Source organism: Falco rusticolus, chromosome 7 (genome assembly GCF_015220075.1).
Source record: "Falco rusticolus isolate bFalRus1 chromosome 7, bFalRus1.pri, whole genome shotgun sequence".
NCBI classification, from domain to species: Eukaryota; Metazoa; Chordata; class Aves; order Falconiformes; family Falconidae; genus Falco; species Falco rusticolus.
The window spans coordinates 72,659,792-72,682,151 of NC_051193.1; the positions used below are offsets into that span (position 1 = coordinate 72,659,792).

Consider the following 22,360-nt stretch of genomic DNA (forward strand, 5'->3'; position numbering starts at 1 on the left):
AGGAAGGGCAAGGCGCTGTTTGCACTCACACACCTCGCTCTGCTTGTCTGCAGACTTCCTGCCAAGATGCTTCCTGCTGTCTAGTGGGATAATTTTTGCCCTTCAGACAATAAAGCTCTAACTATATACGAGAACCTGGGAGTGATTCCAAATTCCCAGGTCTGGCTGTGCCCTCTGGCCACATCCCATCCCGTCCCGTATTGCGATGAGATCCAGCATGCATCAGCACGACTGCCGTTTTTGCTCTCATTTCCACGGGAGGCAAACCCCAGGCGTACAGCCCGCACAGGAGCTGTATAGGCTCCTGTAGCATGCACCACAGGTAAGTGTTCACCGACCTGAGGGGTAAACGGAAGGATTACGGTACTGTGCACCACCTAGGAGGAGACCCTCGACCTTGAGAGCAAAGGGATTTGTAAGGCTGCCATTTTTGGCCACACAGGATCCCTCGACAAAAGCTACTACAGCAGACCTGAGCAGCAGGGAAGCATGTAGGAAGCACGGGCTTGTAGATACAAGATGTCTAACAAATAAATAAATTGCATCAAATAAAAGTTAATTTAGAAAAAGAATAAAAAAAGACTCGGGATCCCATCTGTCAAAAACACAGAGGGCTTACTCGAAAGGACCAAAGCACCAGAAAGTTGAAAGCTAATGTTCCACTAACTTCAGGTGCAATACTCCACTCCAAGTTAAAAAATCACATTTGGATGAATGATATTAGAATATACAGTTTTAGAACTGCTTTGTCTGTGGGGTTTGTGTCTTTTCAGATGCAACAGACTTGACAGCTTTAAAGCGTTAAGCCTTTGGTATGTACCAACAACATTTAAGTGCAGCTTAATAGAATAAACTAGCACGAGTCAGTTCTTGTAGAGATGCATCTTAAATGTAATCCTAAACTCAAGGGGTCCCAGGATCCTGGGGCAGTTCACATCTAGGTCGGGAGCAGGTGTAATTTCTTCAGTAATTTTTCAGCAGCTATGAAATAAGTCTGCCTTTAATTGTCTTGCTAGTAGAGGAAGAAGCACTTAAGAGAAATGGATTAAAATGTATTTTCTGTGAAAAGTATTTATTTGCTGTAACTCTGACTCCAAAAGTGTTTTAATATATATAGTTTAATATTTATTTACATTCATATAAAGACTTCTTAGTTCACAAATGGGCTCCTTGATGTTGTTTTAAAGACAATGGATTTTGTTCTCTGCTGCATTTCTGGGCTGACAATCCTCTTTTTATAGCACAGGTAGAGCAGAAACACAGTCTCTGTAAACTTCCTCATGCTTCCTTGTCCACAGATTTTGGCCTTGGCCTGAAAGGTCACTTCTGCAAGCACGAGCAGAGCACAGCCTCACCTAGCCATGCTCCTGAGGTTGTCAACGAGGGAAACACATTAGTTCATTAAGGAAGAGCTCTGGGGTTTTGTGTTTATTCCCTTCACTGACAGACAGGCTTTAGCATTTTCTATGATGAAGTGCTACCTTTAGCATTCTTTGGCTTTTCTTCACTTCCTAATCAAATTCCTTTTTATTTTTTTCTTCATTAACAGGACTCATAGATATTTTATTTCATATTCCCTGGTGCTGGGCAGTCAGTCAAATGCTGGGTTCCCTCTCTATCAGACACATATACACCATCCCTGACAGGTATTTTTTGCAGTGGTTGCTCTTTCTTATGCTGCTTTTTCCGCTCCACAGCAGTACACAAGGCCTGGAGGATCAAATCTTTATTGTTCTGGACATTGTAGTAACTTAGGTTCACCAGTTTGTCAAAGTCTTCCTCTGAATAACTCAGATTGTTAATGTAATATGGACCACAGGTATTGGCAACATCAACGTCACCCTCTGCCATCTCCGAGGGACTACGTTTCACACCTAAGGGACAAACAACGACAAACAATGACTTAGTTAACTTGCAAAAAGCAGTGGGGCCTGGGTGTTTCTCAGGCACACACAGGTAGCAGATCACAACCCAAAATCTTCCCTCCACAGGTGTCCGACTGCTGCGGTATTTGGTTGGCAGCAGGGGGTGCAGCTAGTGGTGGTGGGACGAGTAAGGGGGTCCCGGGTACTCCTGGAAATATCAACACAAGCAGAGTAGCTCCTCTTTTTGAGCACAGCAGGGTGAGACTCCCTGCCTTCTCCCAGAGCCCCGGAGCAAGCTTCCGGCATGGTTGGTCTCCAGGTCCCGCTCAGCACTGACCCTTCCCCAGCCCCAGCCTCTGCCTTGCTGCTCTCTCCAGCCATCACAGCACCCTGCATTTCTAGCCAAGGTGCAAGGGAACAGGAGTCACTCTTTCTTTCCTCTCCTTCTCCCATAGCAGCAAGGACCTCATGGCAGCATGGTTTCTTTCTGGGCAAGGGGCCTGAAGCCACTGCCACTTTCTGTGCCTTCCAGCTTCAACTCTGCATCCTGTTATTTTCCTCACTACTGTCCTTTCATGCCTTCAGAGAACAGGCTCCTGAAAATCCATGTATTTCAGTGATTCCAGCTTCCCAAAAGTACACCTGCCTTCTCAGCAGCCTGAAGTATTCTTTCACCCAGCACCATCTGGCACTTGCTCTAGCACAGTCTGCTACATCAAGTCTTGGTTCCTACTGGGAAGAATTATGCAAAAATACAGAAAACAGACCTAAACAACTAGATGCTATCATCTAAACCGAGAGACTTCGCAGAGTCATTATCTAGACATAGCCCAGAAGCAGATGGCCCACATATTTATGGTAATTTCCTTGAGCTACCTACTACTACAAAAAACTATGGGCTTTGTGTAACCTCAACAGTGAGAGTGAACCTGATATTCCCTGAATCACTAAGATTTGGCAGGGATACTGGAAGAACTTTTCATGCCCATTTCATCATCCCAGGATAATCAACACTTATATCACAGATCCAGGCAAAATACTTAGGCATATAGTTCCACAAGTGTCATCTCTGGAAATATTAGATCCATCCCATCTTATGATCTGAAGACAAATTCAATAAACTCATTTATTCTAATTCATTTCACAGCAGAAGCCAGATCCAAAGCTAGTACAGAACTTTATTTGCAGGCTATCACATGCAGGGGACCTCCATGGTAGGTTGTTGGTACAGGGTGAAAAAATATCTGACTCTTATCCTGGGAATCACAAACCTCAACACATTTATAGACACAGAAGGTGTAAAACACACCTCCTAACTTGCTTTTCTAGGATCTTCATAAGTCACCTGTGATTTTAAGTAATAGTTGATCTCAGCTTGGGCCTGGCCATCTGCTCTGGACAGTGGCACCGTGAGTGGCTCCGATTCAGCTGCCATTTTAGACACACTGCCACTTACTGGCTTGGTGAAAATACACCTGTAGGCTAAACTCCATAGGTGCGACACGCACCCTCTGAGCTAAGGCTATGTTTTCCGTGATATACTCAGTGTACAGCAGGCAAACTCGCCTTCCTGAACTCTGCAAAGCAAGCACTCTGCCTGCACTTGGGAGAGCGTAAGCCGCCCGCTTGGCCATATGGGTTTTTGCTCGGCTCTGCACTGACAAGACACAGCGTATAGGCAGGCTCAACTTGCATCTACCTGTCCGTATGTAGAATAAACAGGTTCTTGGAAGGGAAGAGGTCAATTCATTTGGTTAGATTCTGCAGATTCCTAGACTCCAGTATATGCCTTTGGCTGATAAAAGAAACCTGAGGAACCCGCCCCTTGGCCAGAAAGCTGAAGATGTGGAGATCCGCTGCTCTGTGCTGGCCTATATGTCTATGTCATGGTTTAAACCCAGCCAGCAACTCTGCCCCACGCAGCCGCTCACCTGCTCCCCACCCCCACAGCAGGATGCAGAAGAGAATCAGAAAAGTGGGAAAACTCACAGGTTGAGATAGTTTAATGGGACAGAATAAGAAGAAAATAATAACGATGGTGATAACAACAATAAAAAGAAGAATTAGAATATACAAAACAAGCGATGCACAACGCAATTGCTCACCACTTGCTGACTGATGCCCAGCCAGCTCCCAAGCAGCAGCCCCTGGCCAGCTTTCCCCCCAGTTCATATGCTGAGCACGGTGTCATATGATATGGGATATCCTTCCGGCCAGTTGGGGTGGGCTGTCCCGCTAGTGTCCCCTCCCAGCTCCCTGTGCCCCCAGCCTGCTCACTGGCAGGACACAAGAAGCTGAAAAGCCCCTGACTTAGTATAAATGCTACTTAGCAATAACTAAACCATCAATATGTCACCAACATTATTCTCATACTACACCCAAAACGCAGCACTTTACCAGCTACTAGGAAGAAAATTAACTTTATCTGAGCTGAAACCAGGACAGCCTGACATGGCTCATGCATATTTTTTCCTTCCCTATCCTCCCCCCACAGACCCCTTGACTTTTTAACAGCTGGCATGAGGTAAAGAGAGCAGTAACAAGCCAGAAACGGTAGATAATACTGCCAGGGGTAGAAACACCGGTTAACACAGGCAGGAAATATAACGATCCTTCCTCATCACAGATTAGAAAGCATCAGAGACAAGAGAGTTTTTCTATCAGCCTTCAGTGAGACCATCACATCGGCAAGAGGGTGCTACCACAGGGTGCAATCACCCCCCCCAGTCACAGACACTTGCACCACCTGTACCAAAGCAGGGGAGCAGGCACCGGGAAAAGTCACCGTCTCTTACTGACAGGACCGCATGCATTTGGGGAATCTTCTGTAGCAACGTTGATCTAACAACACTGATCAAAAGATTCTGGTTTTACTCCAATGGTCTCTCCAAGTCTGATAGATGCACTCCTCTGGCTTTGCAGACAGAGTGACAAGGAACTGGTACCACTCAAGTGAAGCAGTCAGAGACTCGCAGACTGGTTGGGGTGGGAAGGGGTCTCTGGAGACCATCCAGTCCAACCCCTGCTGAAGCAGGCTCTCCTAGAGCAGTCTGAGCCTCACACAGAGAATCCCTTCTACTTGGTCATGGAATAGTCTGACCACTGCAGAAGTAACCCAGTTTGCATGTGTCAGTTTTGCTCATTTACTGTCCAGGCTCTAAATTCCCTTTGCTGAACAAGCTGATGGATGAGCTGCTAAGGAAAAACCACCCGTCCATGCGATTGAACTAAAGTGCATGCTGTACAATTTACATCTGGGCCAGGGCACGGTACTGAAGCACTATAAATTAAGATGATCTCTGCCTGTCATTGACAAAGGGAAGACACCCATTCCCAGCCTCCCAGGACTTTCTGCAGCATCCATCCCGCTGCTGTGGAGGTCAGGTCTCAGCAGTGAGGTAGCAACCCTCCCAAAAACCTGCATGGGCCAAGTTCTTCCACATCAGCTCAGGCGACACTTCACCTGTGAGCACCCAACAAGGGCCCCTTCTTTCTGTGTTCAGTCTCAGCTGGCAGCTACCAGCTGAACCGGTTGGGCAGCACAGGCTTGCCTCAAGTGTATGTAACACGTAGGTATCATGCAGATCTTCATATACATCGTCTACATATCTGGTAACACCCCTTTTTGGATTCCCTGATAATTTATGTTGACATGTAGCATCTGCACATCACCTGATGTACACCTGATCTTAGATAATTGAGTTAGACATGACAGCCCAGATTCTGGAAATTATTGAGGGGGAGAGGGGAGGCCAACTCCCTCACAGAGCAGTACAGAAGAGCGGTACAAAAGCTAATTCTTAGTTCCTATTCTAATTCTTTCTCCTCTTCTCATTTCTCTAATTCTTTCTACAAAAGGAACTGCAGAAACCAACCTTTCTGTTATCTGATCTGTGGTAAGATCTGGAATAGACTGGTGTGTGTACCTGCGTAAATACTCTTAGACTATTTGAATCCTGTTCAAAACCCCAGTCGGATACCTCAGACGTGCAATGAACTAAATCCAGAATATCTACAAAGCAAAAGTACCATAGATTTTTTTATGACTCGCTTTAAAAAAAAAAAAAAGGAAAAGAATGCAATTGGGACAATAGTTTCTGCATTTGTTCTGTTGTTAAACTTAATGTACCACATACCAGCCTAGCACTTTTGGTTTTCAGTATACTGTGGCGCTCTGAAGTGATTGAAAAATAAGTGTTCTCACAGCATGAGTTAGGAATTTTATCATCTGGAGAAGTAACTGAGATTTTTGGCACCAACAGAGGTAGTATTGTGGTGTGGGATATGGTACCAGGACTTAAAATTCTATCTGTTTTGAAGTGACTGGTAATGTTGCTTTTGAAACACTTTTTAAAGTTCAAAGTAGGACTCACTGAAGTGAATAGAAACTGTCAGCATGGCTCAGTGCTATATTTTCATCACTTCGCTAGTTCACACTTTTGTTTTCAAGGTTATCTGCCTAGCTGTAAGCCTGGAAATTATTTTAAACTATGAAATCCTCAGATTCCCCAGAGCATTCTCTAACAGGAAAGAATGACAAGTATGAGAGGAAATATCCCTGCTAATTTCTGCCACTGCAGATAAACAGAATATATGTTTCATCAGTAAACTCTACAATCTACCTATGAAAAGACAATAAAATAAAAAAAAAAAAAATCTGAAGAGGGGCATATATGCCAAAGGCTGACTCAGCTGCTGCTCTGCTGTCTGGGAAAAATGACATATTCTAAGCTTCTTGATATGGTTCAGATCTAAGCAAAAAAGAGTCTGAATGTGTTTACAGCATGATCTGAAGAACAGATATTGCACAGTGTAAAGGAGAAAGAGGGTGGCTGCTGCCTCTGTTACATGATGGGTAACTGTAAACTTACCAGGCGCTTTGTAGTCCCTGAAGGTGTCATTTACTAGAGGGAAAAATACCACAATAGGTGTTTCTGGGCTCTCCTTGTCACCGACAATATAGCACTCCTTCAAGTGTGGGGTTTCCTGATCATCTGGCACCTTCCTAGGGAAAGGGATTCCCTGTTTTGCAAAGTATTTAGAGGCTTCCTTCAGGGGCTGGTTGCCACAACAAGAAAACAAAAGAAAAGAAAACATTAGAACGTAAATACCAGAAGCACTTCTCATTTGACCAAATTTAGAAGGAATGTTTTTGGGGTAAGGACCCACTTTGACAGATTATGGCACATATCCAGCTTAGGCCAGAATGCATATAGAACCAAGATGGGGAGGGCCAGAGTTAAGTGGGATGGATCTGGGTCCACATGCCTGTCTGAAAATCCACATCCCACATTTGGATATTAAAAATGCTGTCTTTAGACAACTTTTCATTCCTAAGGATTTTAAAATTCCTAAATACAAACTGTTCTTGCATTAATTTGCATATCTGGTCTTCTGCATAAAACTCTCCTATTGTTACAGTTATATTGTCCTGAACGTACATTTTCCCATGCATAAGAATAGCTATGATTGCACCGAGAAGTCTTGGACAATTTTTAAATGCATTTAGCTTCATTCACTCTGTATCTGCCTGCCTTCAAAACAGCTAAAACACATAAACCCATAAAAACAGGCAGACTCAGTCTACTACATTCTTACTTCCTGATAGCACTTGTACTGTTCAATAAAGATACATGACCCTGTTAAACTGTTAGTTCATTTACACTTCCCAGACACTGGGCAAAAAAGTTTCTATGAGTAGAGGATCAGTCACTCTGGGAACTCAGAGATGAAGCAGAGAACTCAAAGACGCGTGCATGCACAAGGCTCACCCCTGTCTGGGAACCTGAACTGTAGTTGAAATGCAAAATGACATCCACTTTCCTTTCTGGTCTCAGAAGGGGTGGGTAACTGGTGGCAAAGGCAAATGCAGTATCAATCAGGATGAGGTAGTCTGTTGCTACTGTCAGGCGGCTGGGCTGAGAGTCAAGCTCACAGTCTAGAAAAGAAGTATTTTTTTTTTTCAGAGGAAGTGCTCGATGCAAGAGAGGTGCTGAGCACAGTCAGTTGTTAACAGAAAGAGAATTCAGCTTTTCCTGATTCTTAAGCCTACCTATATAGCTGATGGCTGCAGTTCAGCCATTTCTCCGTTCCTCGTCTAGCTTCCTCTTTTTGTTACTTACTCCATAATTTATTTGGTTTTCTTCTAATTAAGAGGGACTAACTTGAGGCTCAGGAGAATAGTTAATCCCCTTCCCTGGTTTTGTGTGTGACTGATCAGGTCTGGGTTTTTTGGCTTTTTTCTTTTAACATAGAAAAAATTAAAATGGCACCTCACTCTCTCAACATGCTAAAGACTAAAGATCTTTTCTGCCTCGCACGCAACGAGAACAAGCACGTAGCTAAGGTACCCGGAAGAGGTGGTACCAGGCTGAACACAAGTTCCCAAACTGGGTAACAGGGAATACTGTTACAAAGGTTATATCTTACCTACAAGTAAAGAGGTAACATGAAACCAGGCTCCCTGCCACATCCTTGAGTACTGGCTGGGAAAGAGACAGTGCCGGTGGCACCAACGCCACCACGCACAAGTGTGCCGGCTGGCTGGCACAGCAGCAGACACACCCGGGCCAGCTAGTCAGGGTTTCTCATCTACTGGATGCTAGACTTCATGAAATTTTAAAGAACTTATTTTTGAAGCCTCTCAGCTACCTAATTTCAGCTTTCAGTGACAAACAGTTTCAAATATTATGAGAGAATGGGAGCAGAACAAAAAGGCAGTCAGCTCGATAATCACCTAAGCATTGTTTCTTTTTCACAAGAATGGTTTGAAAAAGAACTAAAAGCAGGGTGCTATTACCATACCTTTCCATTTGGAAAACTCGCTCTCTAGGTAGTTGTTGTTCATCTGGAGGCCCTTCAGAAAGTTGTGGATTTCTGAAGCTGCTGGACGTAACATGGCAACATCTCGGAAAACGTCTGAGAAGCTGTCAGGGGGGCAAACCACTCGAGTATCCAGCTCATTTGGCCTTGGACGGAACAGGGTTTCATCATCTGCAGAAGAAAGAAAAACTGTTCTTATATGTGGTTTCATTGTTGATGTCAATCTGTACAATCATAATTTGTTTTAACACCTGGCAAAACTTGGATTTCTTTCTCTTTATTTCCAGGAGCTCCACAAATCTCACAATTTTTCAGCTAAGCTTTGAAAAATCCATTTCTTATTCTCACTCCGCAATGGTAAAGGCCTTGTTTGTACTGTGAAAGAGTCCATCTCACCTCCTATAAACGTCTTTGCTTTTCTATGATTTTACCTACTACAAGATCCTGCACTTAACCAGTCTTCCTTTGTTATCTGTGTTAGTTTCTCAGCCACACACATAAAAAGACACACAAACGCAATCTCTCAGCCACACAAACCTAATTAATGTCACTCCCTAACAAACGCAAGCTCCTTGTTTTAGCAATCAGAAACTACCTCCTGCAAGTGCAAGATAAAATAAATCACTCTTTTGCTAAATTTCTCTTCCTTCTCATCTTTTTTCTCTGTAGTGCGTCCGTCATGTGCATTTCTCCTTGAAATTCCACCCTGCAGATCTTTCTTAATTTATTGGCATGTTTTGCAGACCTCTTCTTTATGACTCCTTTGGAACGGCTTCCTATAGTAGTGAAGTTTGGATCCACGCTTTGTAAACTCCAGAGATGCAAGGATGGTGTTTGCTCTTGCTTCTGTGAAGCCTCATGCCATGTTCTAATTTCCAAGAGAGGAACTGAAGGCTGTGGATTGCTAGGGGAGGTTTCCAGCCTCTCCCACTCTGCAGGGATATTTTTCTCCAGTTTTACTCTTGTGCTCTGAAAATGGCTCATATGAGGGACACTCTCTTTTTTTTCCTGTGACAAATCCCATGGATTTTTTTATCCCACAACTGAAACGACTGCTATACTGTGATACACAGCAAAAACGTCCTCCTGGTTTCCACATGGATTACAGAAAACCCTAAAGAGGAAATTCCACAATAGCTTTGAAAAATTCAGGGGGTGGGGGTCAGCGGCTGCAAAGAAAATAATAATAAAAAAAAAATGTAATGGCATAAGAATAACCCACCTATGTCAGTAATTTTGTCTCGGGTCCATTTGTGCCAGAAGTCTTCTGAATGAACGGATATATACCAGGCATCCATAAGATTCAAGGAAAATACACTGCTCCAGATCCCTGCAGCATAGGAAATATTTGACATAAAGTAAACTGGTAAAGGCATGGAAGCGTTTTCATTCACAATGGCCTTTAGCACCTTCTGCATTCTCTAGCAAACCTTATTCATTACATTATCTTAGTGCACAAATACAAGGGACTGTCTTTATAAATCAGTGTATGAATCCATCATATATATAAAGAATCTAATTTATTGGCATATATTAGGAGGGCCAGTAGTATTTTCAATACATCTCTCAACACGTTCATTTTTCTTATGTGGCACATAACATTTTGCCAAGTTCACCTTAACATTTTCCTCTTGTCCTCAGCATTTGTTATTCCCCAAATCCCCGGCCTTTGTAATTCTAAAGGGCTTATTTATTTCTAACACAATCCTGTTACAGGTATGCAGTTATCATGCAGGACTGTCAACCACAAAACATTCAAGATTCATACACTAAGATCCCTTAGAATGGGGGAGCTGACTTAAAAGTTTTGAAAACAGAAAGTGTAAATGTAGGACTCTTCATTTGCCTTTTGAATTTTTTTTAGGGTTTAGGGCATATCTGGGTTGCATTTTCAAGCTCTTCCCCTACCAGATATTGCAAAGTTGATGGCTGTCCAGATCATCACAGGTCCGCAGGCTCTGAGGCTGACAGCACACCACTGCTGGCATGATAGGTGTGCAGCTGTGCCCTCCTGAGCCCCCCCTGCACAACCAGCCTGGAGGAAGGGAGTGAGCGACGAGGCTGCAGCCCCCAGCCCAGACGGCTGGGCCATGCGGGAAGGAGCGGCAGGACCTGGGGTCAGCCCTGCGCTGCTCGGGGGCTGGCGTGCAAAGGCACCCGCCGACACCTTTCGGGTAGCTGTGTCCCTGGAGTGAGGGGACGCTGGGTCACCAGCAGGGATGGGGCAGAATGGTCCCAGCATTGCTCTAGAGGAGGCAGGAGGAGGGTACCGGGGGGTATAGGCAGGGGGCTGGTGACCTTTCTGACCACAGGAGGGGAGCCCTGGGTACCTTGTTTGACACTGCAGCCAGGGACAGAAAGATTCTGATTTGCTTCTTTACACCTCACCACTAGCTGTAGTGACATCTCCACACAAGCAAGAAGTCCTGACTTCTCAAACACCCCCAGAAACTTCCTTTATGCAGTTGGTGGGAAGCGGGAAGAACAATGAGGCAAGAGATCACTTTCACAGCAGGAAAACGATTTCCGTACTGCTTTTACTGTTCATACACAAGAGGGGAGAAAAGTAGATATCATGACCCATTTGCACTCCGAAATGGAAGTGTTATCCTGGAGGATTAGTCAGGGTTAGGAACATTGTAGATAAAAGGCTGTATTTTAGAGACCCAGGTTGCAGAAGAGACTGATGATTTAACTTAGCGGCAACATTACACAACTTTTGTTGCTGACAAAAACACAGAAGTATTTCAAAGGCCTCATGTCAGTAAGTATAACCATATATGAAATCAAATAAATCTGTTCTCCTGAATAAAATTGCAGAGAAAATTAAAAATCCTGCAGGTAGTGACCTGTTATCAGTCCTAATATTTTACCATGTACTGCTCTAAGATAAAAAACAGACTAACAGTTTCGTTGCACAAGAGGGGTTTGCACAGGAGCAGATTATATTCTATTACATTACAGTGCAGTCGCCTGGAGCAAATCACCTTCCAAAAAGCAGATTCTGGATTCTGGGATCTTCTTCATCAGGCGACCCATGAAGAACTCACTGCCAAAATCTTCTGCGCGAATGAAGGCGCCGTATTTCGGGAATCCTACCTCATAAGGGGTGAATTCCACCCATTCTGAAGGAAAAAGCACAAGACAGACTGGTGATGGCAGCAGAGGCACAAATTAGTTGAGTGAAACCTGTGACATTGGCTGGTTTCTAACTAACATACTTTGCAAGCAGGTACCTTTTCACTGTACCTTTCACAGTGGTGAACGTGAAGAGTGAATTGCCCTCTTATATCTAAATTTCTCTACAAGCTTTAGATTTCTGAAGCTTTCTACAGAAATGCATACCAGGGAATTTCATAGTAACATCCTCCATCATCCTGCTTCTGATCCTGAATAAGCCGAATACACTAAGGCCCTCAAAAAATTAAGTATTTTAATTTCTGATCTGAGGTGGATTAGCCTTTTAGAGTAGCTGCGCATTGAATTGGTTTCTTTACTTAATTCTAAATTGACCCCTATTGGGATTAAATGTTATGTGCAACTCTGGAGTGTTATTACCTCTAAAATCCTGGTCGCTGATTTTATCCTTCACATTGAGAGAGAGGTAGATGGGCAGGGGATTCTGACCTTGATTTAATGCCTGCTGCTGATCTGTGAGCTTATGGCAGTCCTCCTGTTTTGAAGAAGGACAGTAGCTGAGGACAGACAGATGACACAGAGAGCCTCCCGCTTCATCTAAGCCTGGGCTCTGACAATGCATAATGCAGCATAATGCAGCCAACAAACACCATGAACGACACTGCTGAGGCACATGCTTTAGGCATCTACCTGAAAAACAAACAAGCAAACAAGCAAAAAAACCCTTTTCTGTAAGGGTGGTCAAACACTGGCATATGCTGCCCACAGAAGTTGTGAAGTCTTCACCTGTGCCGATACTCAAAGCCCATGGCTCAGGGCAGCCAGCTCTAACTGATCCTGCCTGAGCAGGGCTGTTAGTCAAGATGACCTCCAGAGGTCCTTTCCAGTCTCTAGCATTTTTTTATTTACTCTTTCCCTCACCACTATATTCACTAAATATTCAAATCTGAAGAGAAAGGCGCTGCTATCATACCTTTTCATGTAACATGGTTTCAATTATGAGTCCCCACAGATCCGTGAAACATATCTGATGTCCTTCCCGTTCCCTCTGGCACAACTCTTTCAAATAGTATTTCAGACAATCGGGGGCAAAACAAGTAAATAACTTATTTTTGAGCACATGCTTTCGGGCATCATTGAGTGTTTCCTTAAGATCCTTTTGGGACCAATCAGGATCTCCATACAAGTTTGACATGGTCCTAAAAAACCAAAACAAACCACAACAACAAAACCATAAAGAAACATGAGTTCTGAGACAGAGCTTCGGGAAGTTACAGAGGTTTGCGTATCATGCCTTGATTTATGTGAAAAGTCATGTGTTTGTGGTACCATCCACATATTTAATCAGGACTGAGTTAATTCTAAATGTGGGCAAATACCCAGTGAAGGAAATAATAAAAAAACTACAGCAGAAAAAGAAAGCCCTTTCTTGATAGTGAAGATGATATCACTCTTCAGATCACTTCTTGTACATCACACATAGAAAATTCCTATGAAGATTTTGCTTATTTTGATCTTACCATGTTGTACCGGATAAACCAGTGATATATGAGACACAGTCCAAGACATTAATTTCCTGCACACTGAGAAGGTGGGCGTACATGGCTGTCAGAGCTCTGGTTCCACCACCTGTTGTCATGATTGCCACCACAGGTACCTGTTCAAACCCAAAATACATGTGTTTAGTGACATGGTCTGAGAAGGGTCAGACACATGCTTGATTAGAAAAGAGAAAGTTACAGCACTGATAAAGTAACAAAGATGCTGCATGGCACCAGTCTGCAAGGAGAAGAAAAATCTGAATTAATATTGTGGTGTAGAAGAAGCAAGAAATGCTTCATGTTCCTCTGTCAAGCAGCTGAGCATTAGGACATGAAATCCATCATCTCACACGTCACGTTTTCAGTGCTCTATTGCAAAACCAGTAACACAGACCAGCAATGTTACCTCCTGCCATCCAAACTGGAATTTTGTGAGGTGCAACAGACCAGAAAACATAGGTGCTGTCTCACAGTTTCCATTTGAGTAGTAGTAACCCCTCTGTTAAATGAAGTTAGCCAAAGTAAATTTCTACTATTGCATAGTTGTTTCGCAGGCCATGCTAGAGGTATCGTGACATGGGTTTCAGAGCACAGACTAGTTCAGATCCCCTGAGACCAGAGCGGGTGACACCATCCCTTTTACAGTTGCTGGAGGGAGGGAGAAGCCACACACGCACACCCTACCCTGCGCATAAGTACAACACTGGGCTTGCAAGTGAGGCGCAATTTATTTCTTCCTGTGATGACACAGAAATCCAGGGTCTGGTAGTCTTGCAGGAAGGATTAATCCTTAAATGTGAGTTGGCTCCATTGACTGTAAAGACGGCTAGCTACCACGCACTGAGGTGAGTTCGTGTGCAAATCACCAGGAGACTGTAGGGAGACTGTTCTGCAGGGAAGTACGGGTGCCGCTGCCCCTGAGGGGGTGGGTGTGAGGGCCCCCCACCTCAGCCCCACCGCCAGAGCAGAGACAAGACAGCCGCAGCTCGCGCGTGAAACTCCACGCTGCTTCCCGGAAACCAGGAATTGAACAGAAATGCCACATTTTGACGGTCAACTGCAGGGAAAACAGAGAATAATTACGCCTCGGATACCTCGTCATCCTGCAAGCCCTCCTCCAGCTGCAGAATGTCCTTCAGAGCCGCCGCAACCACCTTCTTCCTCTTGTGAATGAAGTCCCGCTCCTGGGCGCACAGGTCGAACCCCAGGCGTACATCGAGGTCATCCTGGCTGGAACAGAGGGTCAGGTATCTCGCATCATGCTTATAGCCTAATTCAGCATTTTAATTGCTTCTACTTCATGAACAGACGTGCCTTCACCATCACTATGTAAAGCAAAGCAGGAAGAGATGAAATGTTTTAGTTTGTTCCTGGAGAACAACAGAACATCTTCCTTTGGACTGACAGGGTTTCTTTTTATTCATTTTTTTTTTTCTCCTTGCCAAAGGTGCTTGCAGTAACATACAGCTACAAGCAACAGAACTTCCCCCGTTCAGACAGAGGTGAGGGCCTGCAGTGGGCAGGCAGGGCTGTGAAGCGGCCCCCGAAAGGCTGCCCAGACTGCCGCCCTACCTGCCAGCTGCAGCCCTAAGCTGTGGCCTTCCGCCTTGCGATGCTTTTTGTGTGCGTGGGTAGGCACAGTCCCTTATGGATATCTATAAGCACTACAGCTGCAGTTTCAAAGCTGCTATGAATTCTTTCTCAGCTGCGGTCAGGAAGAAGTTTTTAAATGACAGCTATAAACTGTATGCATGTCTCATAGCGTATTTACTGAAAATAAACCGCACAACAGAAGATGCACCTGCTTTTCTAAGGGAAGAGGACTTCTCTTACAGTATGTTACGTAGTATAACAAATTAATCTTACAAATTTTACCAAAGCTTTAACCATATCTCAAAATACACGATATATTTCCTTGGTTTGGAAATAAGAAATCACTTGATTGAGTTAAGTTGCATTTATCTCTTTGAGTAGACATTAAAAAATAAATGTAAATACATTTATTATTTCAATTTTTTATATCCTAGCGTGGCCAGGCACTCTGACTTTGATCTTTTAGGTTTTTTCCTCTCACTTTGGGAAACAGAAAGGTTTCTTTCATTTAATTTTGAAATGCTCCTTTTATTGAAAATCTGCATTTGGCAATAATTTGTAGAGGTATCAAAGAGTGTCTACAGTGGCCCTTAGTACATAATTTTGATTGCCATGAGATATCAATAGAAAAGTGGGTTTTCTTAAAGCATTGTATAGACCCATTACATAAACTCACAGCTGCTGAAAATCTCTGTGATGTGTACTAAGTCTGTTTTATTTTAGAGTCTGAAGCGAGGATGAGCCAGCATTCAGGATGCAGGCAGCAGCAAAGGGATTGGAACTTGACTGACACCTACCCAAACTCGAAGAACTGAGGGAAAAACACAGAAGGAAGACAAATAAGGCATCTTACCATTTTTTCACCTTAAAGTGCAAATCAAATTTTCTGTGCTGAAAATTAAAGAGGTAAAATTATGAATATTTATACGTCGTTTAAAACGGTTCTTTTCCCCCCGCTCAGAATGAGACATGGCTCTTTCTGGTCATCATTACATCCACAAAGCTCTGAATCTCTGGAAACTGAGGCTGGGACATAGACTCTCCTCTCAGTGCTTCATTACTACTCAGAGACGTGCGCTGATTTAATGAACTAAGGCTTTGGTATTATCCCCTAGAGTCTGCACCTTCTCCCTGCCATAAGGCTTGCGTAGCTTGTGTCAGCACCACTTAGCCACACAAATAAATAACAGAAGAGCTGCGGTCCCACACCTCACTCCCCTGGCAGGGGCCACCACTAAACAGGGGCCTTGACACCGCAGTTCCTTGGACAGCGGCCCGAGGCAGCAGGGGAAGCCAGAGAGGCTGACTGTAAGCGTGCCATGCTGCTTCTCCTGCAGCAGCGTGCCAGGCTGCAGCCTCATCCCTCTGTCCCGGCAGCACCTGGTGGCCTCCAGCCTGGCTAAGGGCATGGGCAATAGAAGGAGCACAAGCAATGGCTTAGAGATTTTTCTTTTTCCTCCTTCTCCCCCAGATGTCCCATTTTATTTTGCTCCAAATACTTTGCTTCATTACGCACCGCCCTAGATGCAAGGGAAGTTAGGAAACAAGTGGCTGCGTACAAAGAGAAGTGATCTTCCTTTCCCGCTTCTCGAGAACCAGCAACAGTTTTTAAAAGCTTGCAAAGGGTTTCCCACAGCCAGCGGACACTCACCTCACTGACCGCTTCCCCCTCAGAGGGGAGTGACTTCAGAGGGAGAGTCAGGGGGACGCTGCACCTCCTCCTCGCTCCGCATGGCACACAAGCACACTGAAAAGGAGCATGGAGTGCTTTTTGGTTAAAGACAGAAATATTCTCCTCTGGCTACCTACTCACACATAAAGGTCAGGTCATAGAACTGCCTGTGTTGTCTACCGTGTCCTGGGACAACATACAAGGGTGGGAAGCCTCCTCTTCTTTGTGAGTGCGATATCCAGGGAGGGCTGCTTGTATTTGGCGTAATGGAAGAAGGTGGGATCTGGGAGAGGGGAGTGGGAGGCACAGCCCACTGAAATTCTCTGGGTTTCTTCAAAGGATCCTTTCACTGTAAATGTTAGCTCATTCCCTAAAACAATGAGATAAAATGCACACAAAAAGTTACTTCTCATTGCAAAAAGGAGAGAAAGAGGGGACCAAAAGCAGCAAAAGGTAGCTTTGAGCAAACCCCTTTTCCTCTTCCTTTGTATTTGGAAAGCCATCTTCTGAAAGTGACCCAAGACCCAAACATTATGGGCAGCTGCATCTTTGTAATGGGCTGAGCAAGCAGCAGGATGGGAATGTGACGTGAATGGGACTGAACTGCAGATGGCCACATTTGCATCATGGTTGCATCATGACACAATGAATGTAACCAGGTACTTTACACTGTAAATTGTCCTCGTCCCAGGCCAAATAATGAGCAAGAGAAGTTCTCAGTCCCCTGAAGATCTGACTCTGCAGCGGATGACCCTGTTTATTTATATAAAGAGATCAGCCAATCCTGCCAGTGTGTTACACACACTCCGAGATTGCCTACCACATCCAGTCCCTCAAGGGATGTGGGCAGAGGAACTTCTAGATTCTGGATCTTGATCAGAGACAGACGGGAGCCAGCTGCTGACTGGCTGACCCCTGCAACAAATGAGGTGTTTCTGAGCATGTGCAGGAGTTGAACCATCAGAGATCCTGAGGAGAATTAAGGCTATTGTGCCCAAGGCAGCAAGCCTCTTTGAGCTTTAGCAGAACTACAGCAGAGGTTTTCAGGATCTCAGCCTGGGGTTTAGACACCTTCTGCACAAGCGTCTGATGTTGCTTCTAGTCCAACATGAAGTCAGAACCCTGAACCTACACCTGCTGCAGTACTGGTGGTGTTCCCTACTGCAAATTTTTCACAGATTGCCTTAGATGTGGTCAGTTAAAGCCTTAATATTTGGATGATGCAATTTCTAGGCATTCTTAGGGAGAGTAAAATTACTAATATTCTATGAAAGAATGAATAAGCTTACCTGAAAAATGCTTCTTTTTCATCCTGCTGTCCAAATGAACTTCCAAGCAGGCTACTTCACGACACTGGAATAGACATGATGGGGACAAAGAATTGGATTAGTCCCCCAGCCATCTCACCACCAGTGCTGGCAGATACTGGAAGGGTCACTGTAGGAAGGGTCACTGCTTGAACGTGGGGGCTAACTGCATTGCAGCCTTCTGTCAGACCCCGTGAAAATGAGCATTAACTTCATCGTCACGTGGGAAGATGGTGCTGTGTTAAATACCTTCATAGTCTGAAGGCTCCCCTAAGATCATGCCAGCCTCCTCAGAGATAAAGCTCCTATGAGAAGGAGTATCACTAAAGAACAAAGATTTGCAATGTTTCCCTCACTGCCATCACGGTCAGCTAAAGTAAGAAATGACGTGGGAAAGACCACAAGAGAACAAAGCAAATAATATTTTACCACTATTGCCCCATTTGTGATGATGGTTTCAGGAGGGCCCCGGCTAGAAAACAAAAACAAATAATATGTACTTTATAAACAATATAATCTCAATACTGTCCTGAACAGGACACGTTTTTTCCTCTCTCTCTCTCTTTTTTTTTTAATTTTATTTGCTTCTTCATATTGTTTGTAGAAGTGTGCTCTCTTTTCATGAGATGCCAGATAAGTACCTAGCAGAAATGATTCAATTGCAATAAGGCACCTAGAAAGTGCCTGTAATGGCCTTGATAGCACAGGTATGTTGCAGATAGGGGAGCAACATTCTCTTCAGCCATCAGCTGCCCAGAGAACACTCTCCAGAAAATCTACAGACTTACTGTGGTGGGATTTACCAGCCCCAGAAAACCAACTCTGAACTAAGTAAAATATAAACTGTAAGAGAAATTCACATAATTAAAAATTCTTAACTCATCTTCCACGTCATAGCATTTTCCTTTCTTACAATGATTTGCTGTGCACACATAAAGTTTGGAAAAGGGGTGAATCTGGCTTTTAAGGTGATACAGGGTGTACAGAAGGTTTCCCTGCACTGATACTCCCATAATAATGGGCCTTTACTCACATGCTCTCCAACAGAAACTCAACTTCCAGCTCCTCCCTCCTCTGAAAACAAAAGAAGAAGAAGAAAAAAGCAGCCTGAATTAGCATGTGCAGAGGTTTGCGAAGTGACCTTGATTTTTTCGACTACAGTTTCCTTTATGCTTTAATAGGTAACAATATTCTGTTTCATACTTGCTATGGTCAGCATTAGAAGACAGAGGCAGCTTTTTCTTCCCAAGGAAAAGGCAATCTCAGCTATACTAGCAGAACAAAGGGTGTTTGGTGCTTACAAGTCTCCCTGGTAAACCTTTATTTTTCACACTCTCTTCCCTGCCAGCTTCCATGTACTGAACACAATATGCTAAGAGTTAGTGTTTAGAAAAATATTGTAGAAACAGAGAATTTTCCTGTCCTTGTATTGGTTTTCTTTTTATATTCTTTGTGAGGATTAGATAAATACTGTCATTTTCTGACAGATTATTAGAAGTGCAAAGCTCCCCTAAAACTGCATCTGCTCTGGTGCTTGAGAATTTGGCTGTGATCTGTGCCAGAGGACACCAACAGGAGTTTGAAACACTGTCTATTTTGTCACTGGTGTGCAATTTACAAGATTTTAATAAATTTGCTGGTCCTGGTGGTAAAAGACAGAAGAGACAGCATGCCTCTTTAATCTGAGGGGAGAGAATGGATGTCAAGGTGTATCAAATGTCTGAACGAGCTCTTACCTGTGGATCTAGTAGGAATGCCGTAAACACTCTTTCCCCAAGGGGGATTTTAGCTACATCAAAAAGCACAATTGCATGGTCATCGTCACAAATGATGTCGTCATCAGAAACAGTAATTTCCAGAATATTCTGGGAAAAGAAATGAAAAATGTTCAATCTGTTAGCATGTACTCAGACATATGACATTCTGCAGCTCTTCCAGGTTCAGCGCCTACTTTACAGAGAGAGAATAGAAAAGTATCGATGACGAAGTGTCACAAGGAAGAGCAAGAAAACAAGTGTAATCTGCTTTCTAAGAAACAACTTCTGGTATTGTCAATTAGGGCTGAACCGAGATTTCTCTTGGGTCGCCTTTTATGCTTTTAAGTAGCTCTCACCAAAAATGCAGTCTTTCAGGAAGGACTATGTATAGCCAGAAGTCCTATGTTGCCCCTTATCAACAGGGGCAACAGAGATCACTTTGTACCAATAGCCACCTTTCTACGTCCTCGGGTTTTCCACTTTCAGCCACCTGTTCATAGGTATTTGAGTAGAGTGTAATTATCAGCAGCAAAGTGAGTAAAGCTGTTAATCATACTAGAATTCAGCAGCTTCCTGGCACCAGTATGCCATTATTTCATGTCCTCTCAGGGAAAGATATGTTTTTCTGTTATAGTGCTGCTTTGTGTTTTCATTTCACAGTTTCTCTGTGTTGTCAGCCTGTCATTGGTCCCACCAGCCTTCTCCAACGAGGCCAGACTCACAGGACCAATGTATAAATAATAACTACCTGTTAGGAGAGAAGTGGATTCCAGAAAAAGCCAAAATTGTTTTCCCCTAGCTTGTTAGGGGAGTTTTAAGTAAACTCAGAAGGTCACCTGAAGACATGACATTATGTTTGGGGCTAAAGTAAAAGAATCTACATAGGGATGAGATGCAGAAAGGAGTTTTTGGTTTGTGTACCTTGACTTGCCTCTGTATCCGGAAGTAGAATGTCTCATTCCACATGGGATTGCTGCAGTTTTTGATTGTTTTGGTGTGGTATTTTTCATCTGAAGCAGTCGGCAGCCAGAGGCTCACGTAGCAATCAGACTGGCTTACTATAGAAACACAGGTAGAAAATATCTGGCAGTGGAAGCACGACATGAGAAGAGAAGGCACTGAAATGCTCTGAAGCTTGAACATGGATGAGAGGTTGCCAGTTCTTTCTGATATACATCAGGCAAACCAGGAAGATGGGGATCACACAGCTGGATAAAATTAATTTGTTTTTCATCACAACAATACTTTTCATAAGCAGTGTATTCCAATAACTATGCACAATCCTACACATTTCAAAAGCCCCCACAGTCCTAGCCAGCGGACAGAACAATACCAGGAATCTTGTGCTGCTCCTTACCAGCGCTGTTTTGGCCCTCCGCAGATTTGGCAGGAGGGGAAACTGTGACCAACACAGCAGAGAATGATTCTCAGACCTGAGGGGGATGGGGCGTAAACTGTCTCTGTGGCAATTTAGCTTTGTGAGAAATCTCGAAAGAATCAGATTCAAGTTTGATTCAGATAACAAATGTACAGCACACCTGGTTGTTATTAACCCTTCATGACAGAAAAATATCATGGTTACCTAGAGCATCCTGTCCTCAGGTGAGGTAGGAAGGGAGAAGCCTGCCAGCAGTACTGCTGCTTCTCCAGGAGGCCAGTATGTAAGTGGAGCCTTTTCCTGGCATTTCCTGGTGCCTGAAAGACCTGAAAGCTATTTTCTACTCCACATCTCTCCCCAGCATAACTGAAGCAGCAGAAAGGGCTTGGATCTTGCCTGTGAAGGGAGTGAGCCTGCACTCACTGTAAGGGATTGTCCCCTGCAGATCATGGACGAAGCAACCACCAAATAGATTCTCAGGCCTTGGGCAGAAGCTCTTCCAGGGCAGCTGGAAGGGCTGATTTATCCTGCTCTGTCAACACAGGCTCCAGTGAGAACAGAGAAGGGGAGCAGTCTGGTCCCGTGGCAGTCGCTAGAGAGAACGACCATGTCTGCAGAGACAGACGATTGCCAGCACAGCACGGGCCTTGAGCCTGGTCACCCAGGTTAAAAGAGAGTTTGCCCTCCTGTCTTTGCTCAGGATATCAGATATATTGCTTTGGGACATTCTGCCTAAATATAAGGTGTGGCCTGAAATGCAGAGGCCCTGCAACTGGGATATCCCTGGCGGATAATGCCTGTCAGGCTGGGACATTCCCAGGTAACCCTTCATGCTGAACCTGAAGGAATTTCTTGACGCTGCTGGGTGTCTTCCCTCGTCAAGGATGTACACTGCCTTTCTGCCTTTGCAATTACCACCACAAACAACACTTCTGCCTCTCAGATTTTTACATAACTGAAGCAACAGAACAATACGTCGACTTTGGCAATTACCAGTGCAATATTCAATTTGCAGCATACTGGAGGGCTGCAGTCACCAGTCTGTCTGACAGGCAAAACGCCTGCCCTGGAGGTGCCGGCAGCCTGCAGGGCTGTGCCCTGATAAATGGTATCGCTGGCTCTGATCTGCAGTTTCTCAAGAGCAGGTAGGAATCTTGTGCCAAAGCCAAGAACCAAACGTGGCTTCTGGCTGTCTAGACCATCCCTCCTCCCATTAACGCACTTATCACTGCTGATCTCAGGTCCTCCAAAAATACAAGTCCAGTGTCCCCAAAATCACCAGAGTGG

The 22,360-nt window shown here is 44.2% G+C and overlaps 1 protein-coding gene across 1 annotated transcript in view; it reads right to left on the minus strand.

The window, feature by feature from the left end:
- Positions 1-1,164: 1,164 nt before the first annotated feature.
- The window catches only part of LOC119151329 (cytosolic phospholipase A2 epsilon-like), a 40,793-nt gene continuing 19,597 nt past the window's right edge, over positions 1,165-22,360 (minus strand). The window contains 18 exon segments of the mRNA XM_037395137.1: positions 1,165-1,874; positions 6,737-6,923; positions 7,637-7,803; positions 8,670-8,858; positions 9,910-10,017; positions 11,675-11,812; positions 12,246-12,360; positions 12,799-13,024; positions 13,346-13,482; positions 14,461-14,596; positions 15,813-15,850; positions 16,611-16,706; positions 16,832-17,001; positions 17,921-17,984; positions 18,368-18,410; positions 18,972-19,012; positions 19,675-19,803; positions 20,617-20,753. Of these exon segments, the coding sequence (XP_037251034.1) occupies positions 1,564-1,874; positions 6,737-6,923; positions 7,637-7,803; positions 8,670-8,858; positions 9,910-10,017; positions 11,675-11,812; positions 12,246-12,360; positions 12,799-13,024; positions 13,346-13,482; positions 14,461-14,596; positions 15,813-15,850; positions 16,611-16,706; positions 16,832-17,001; positions 17,921-17,984; positions 18,368-18,410; positions 18,972-19,012; positions 19,675-19,803; positions 20,617-20,753 (2,432 nt within the window). The 3' untranslated portion in view covers positions 1,165-1,563.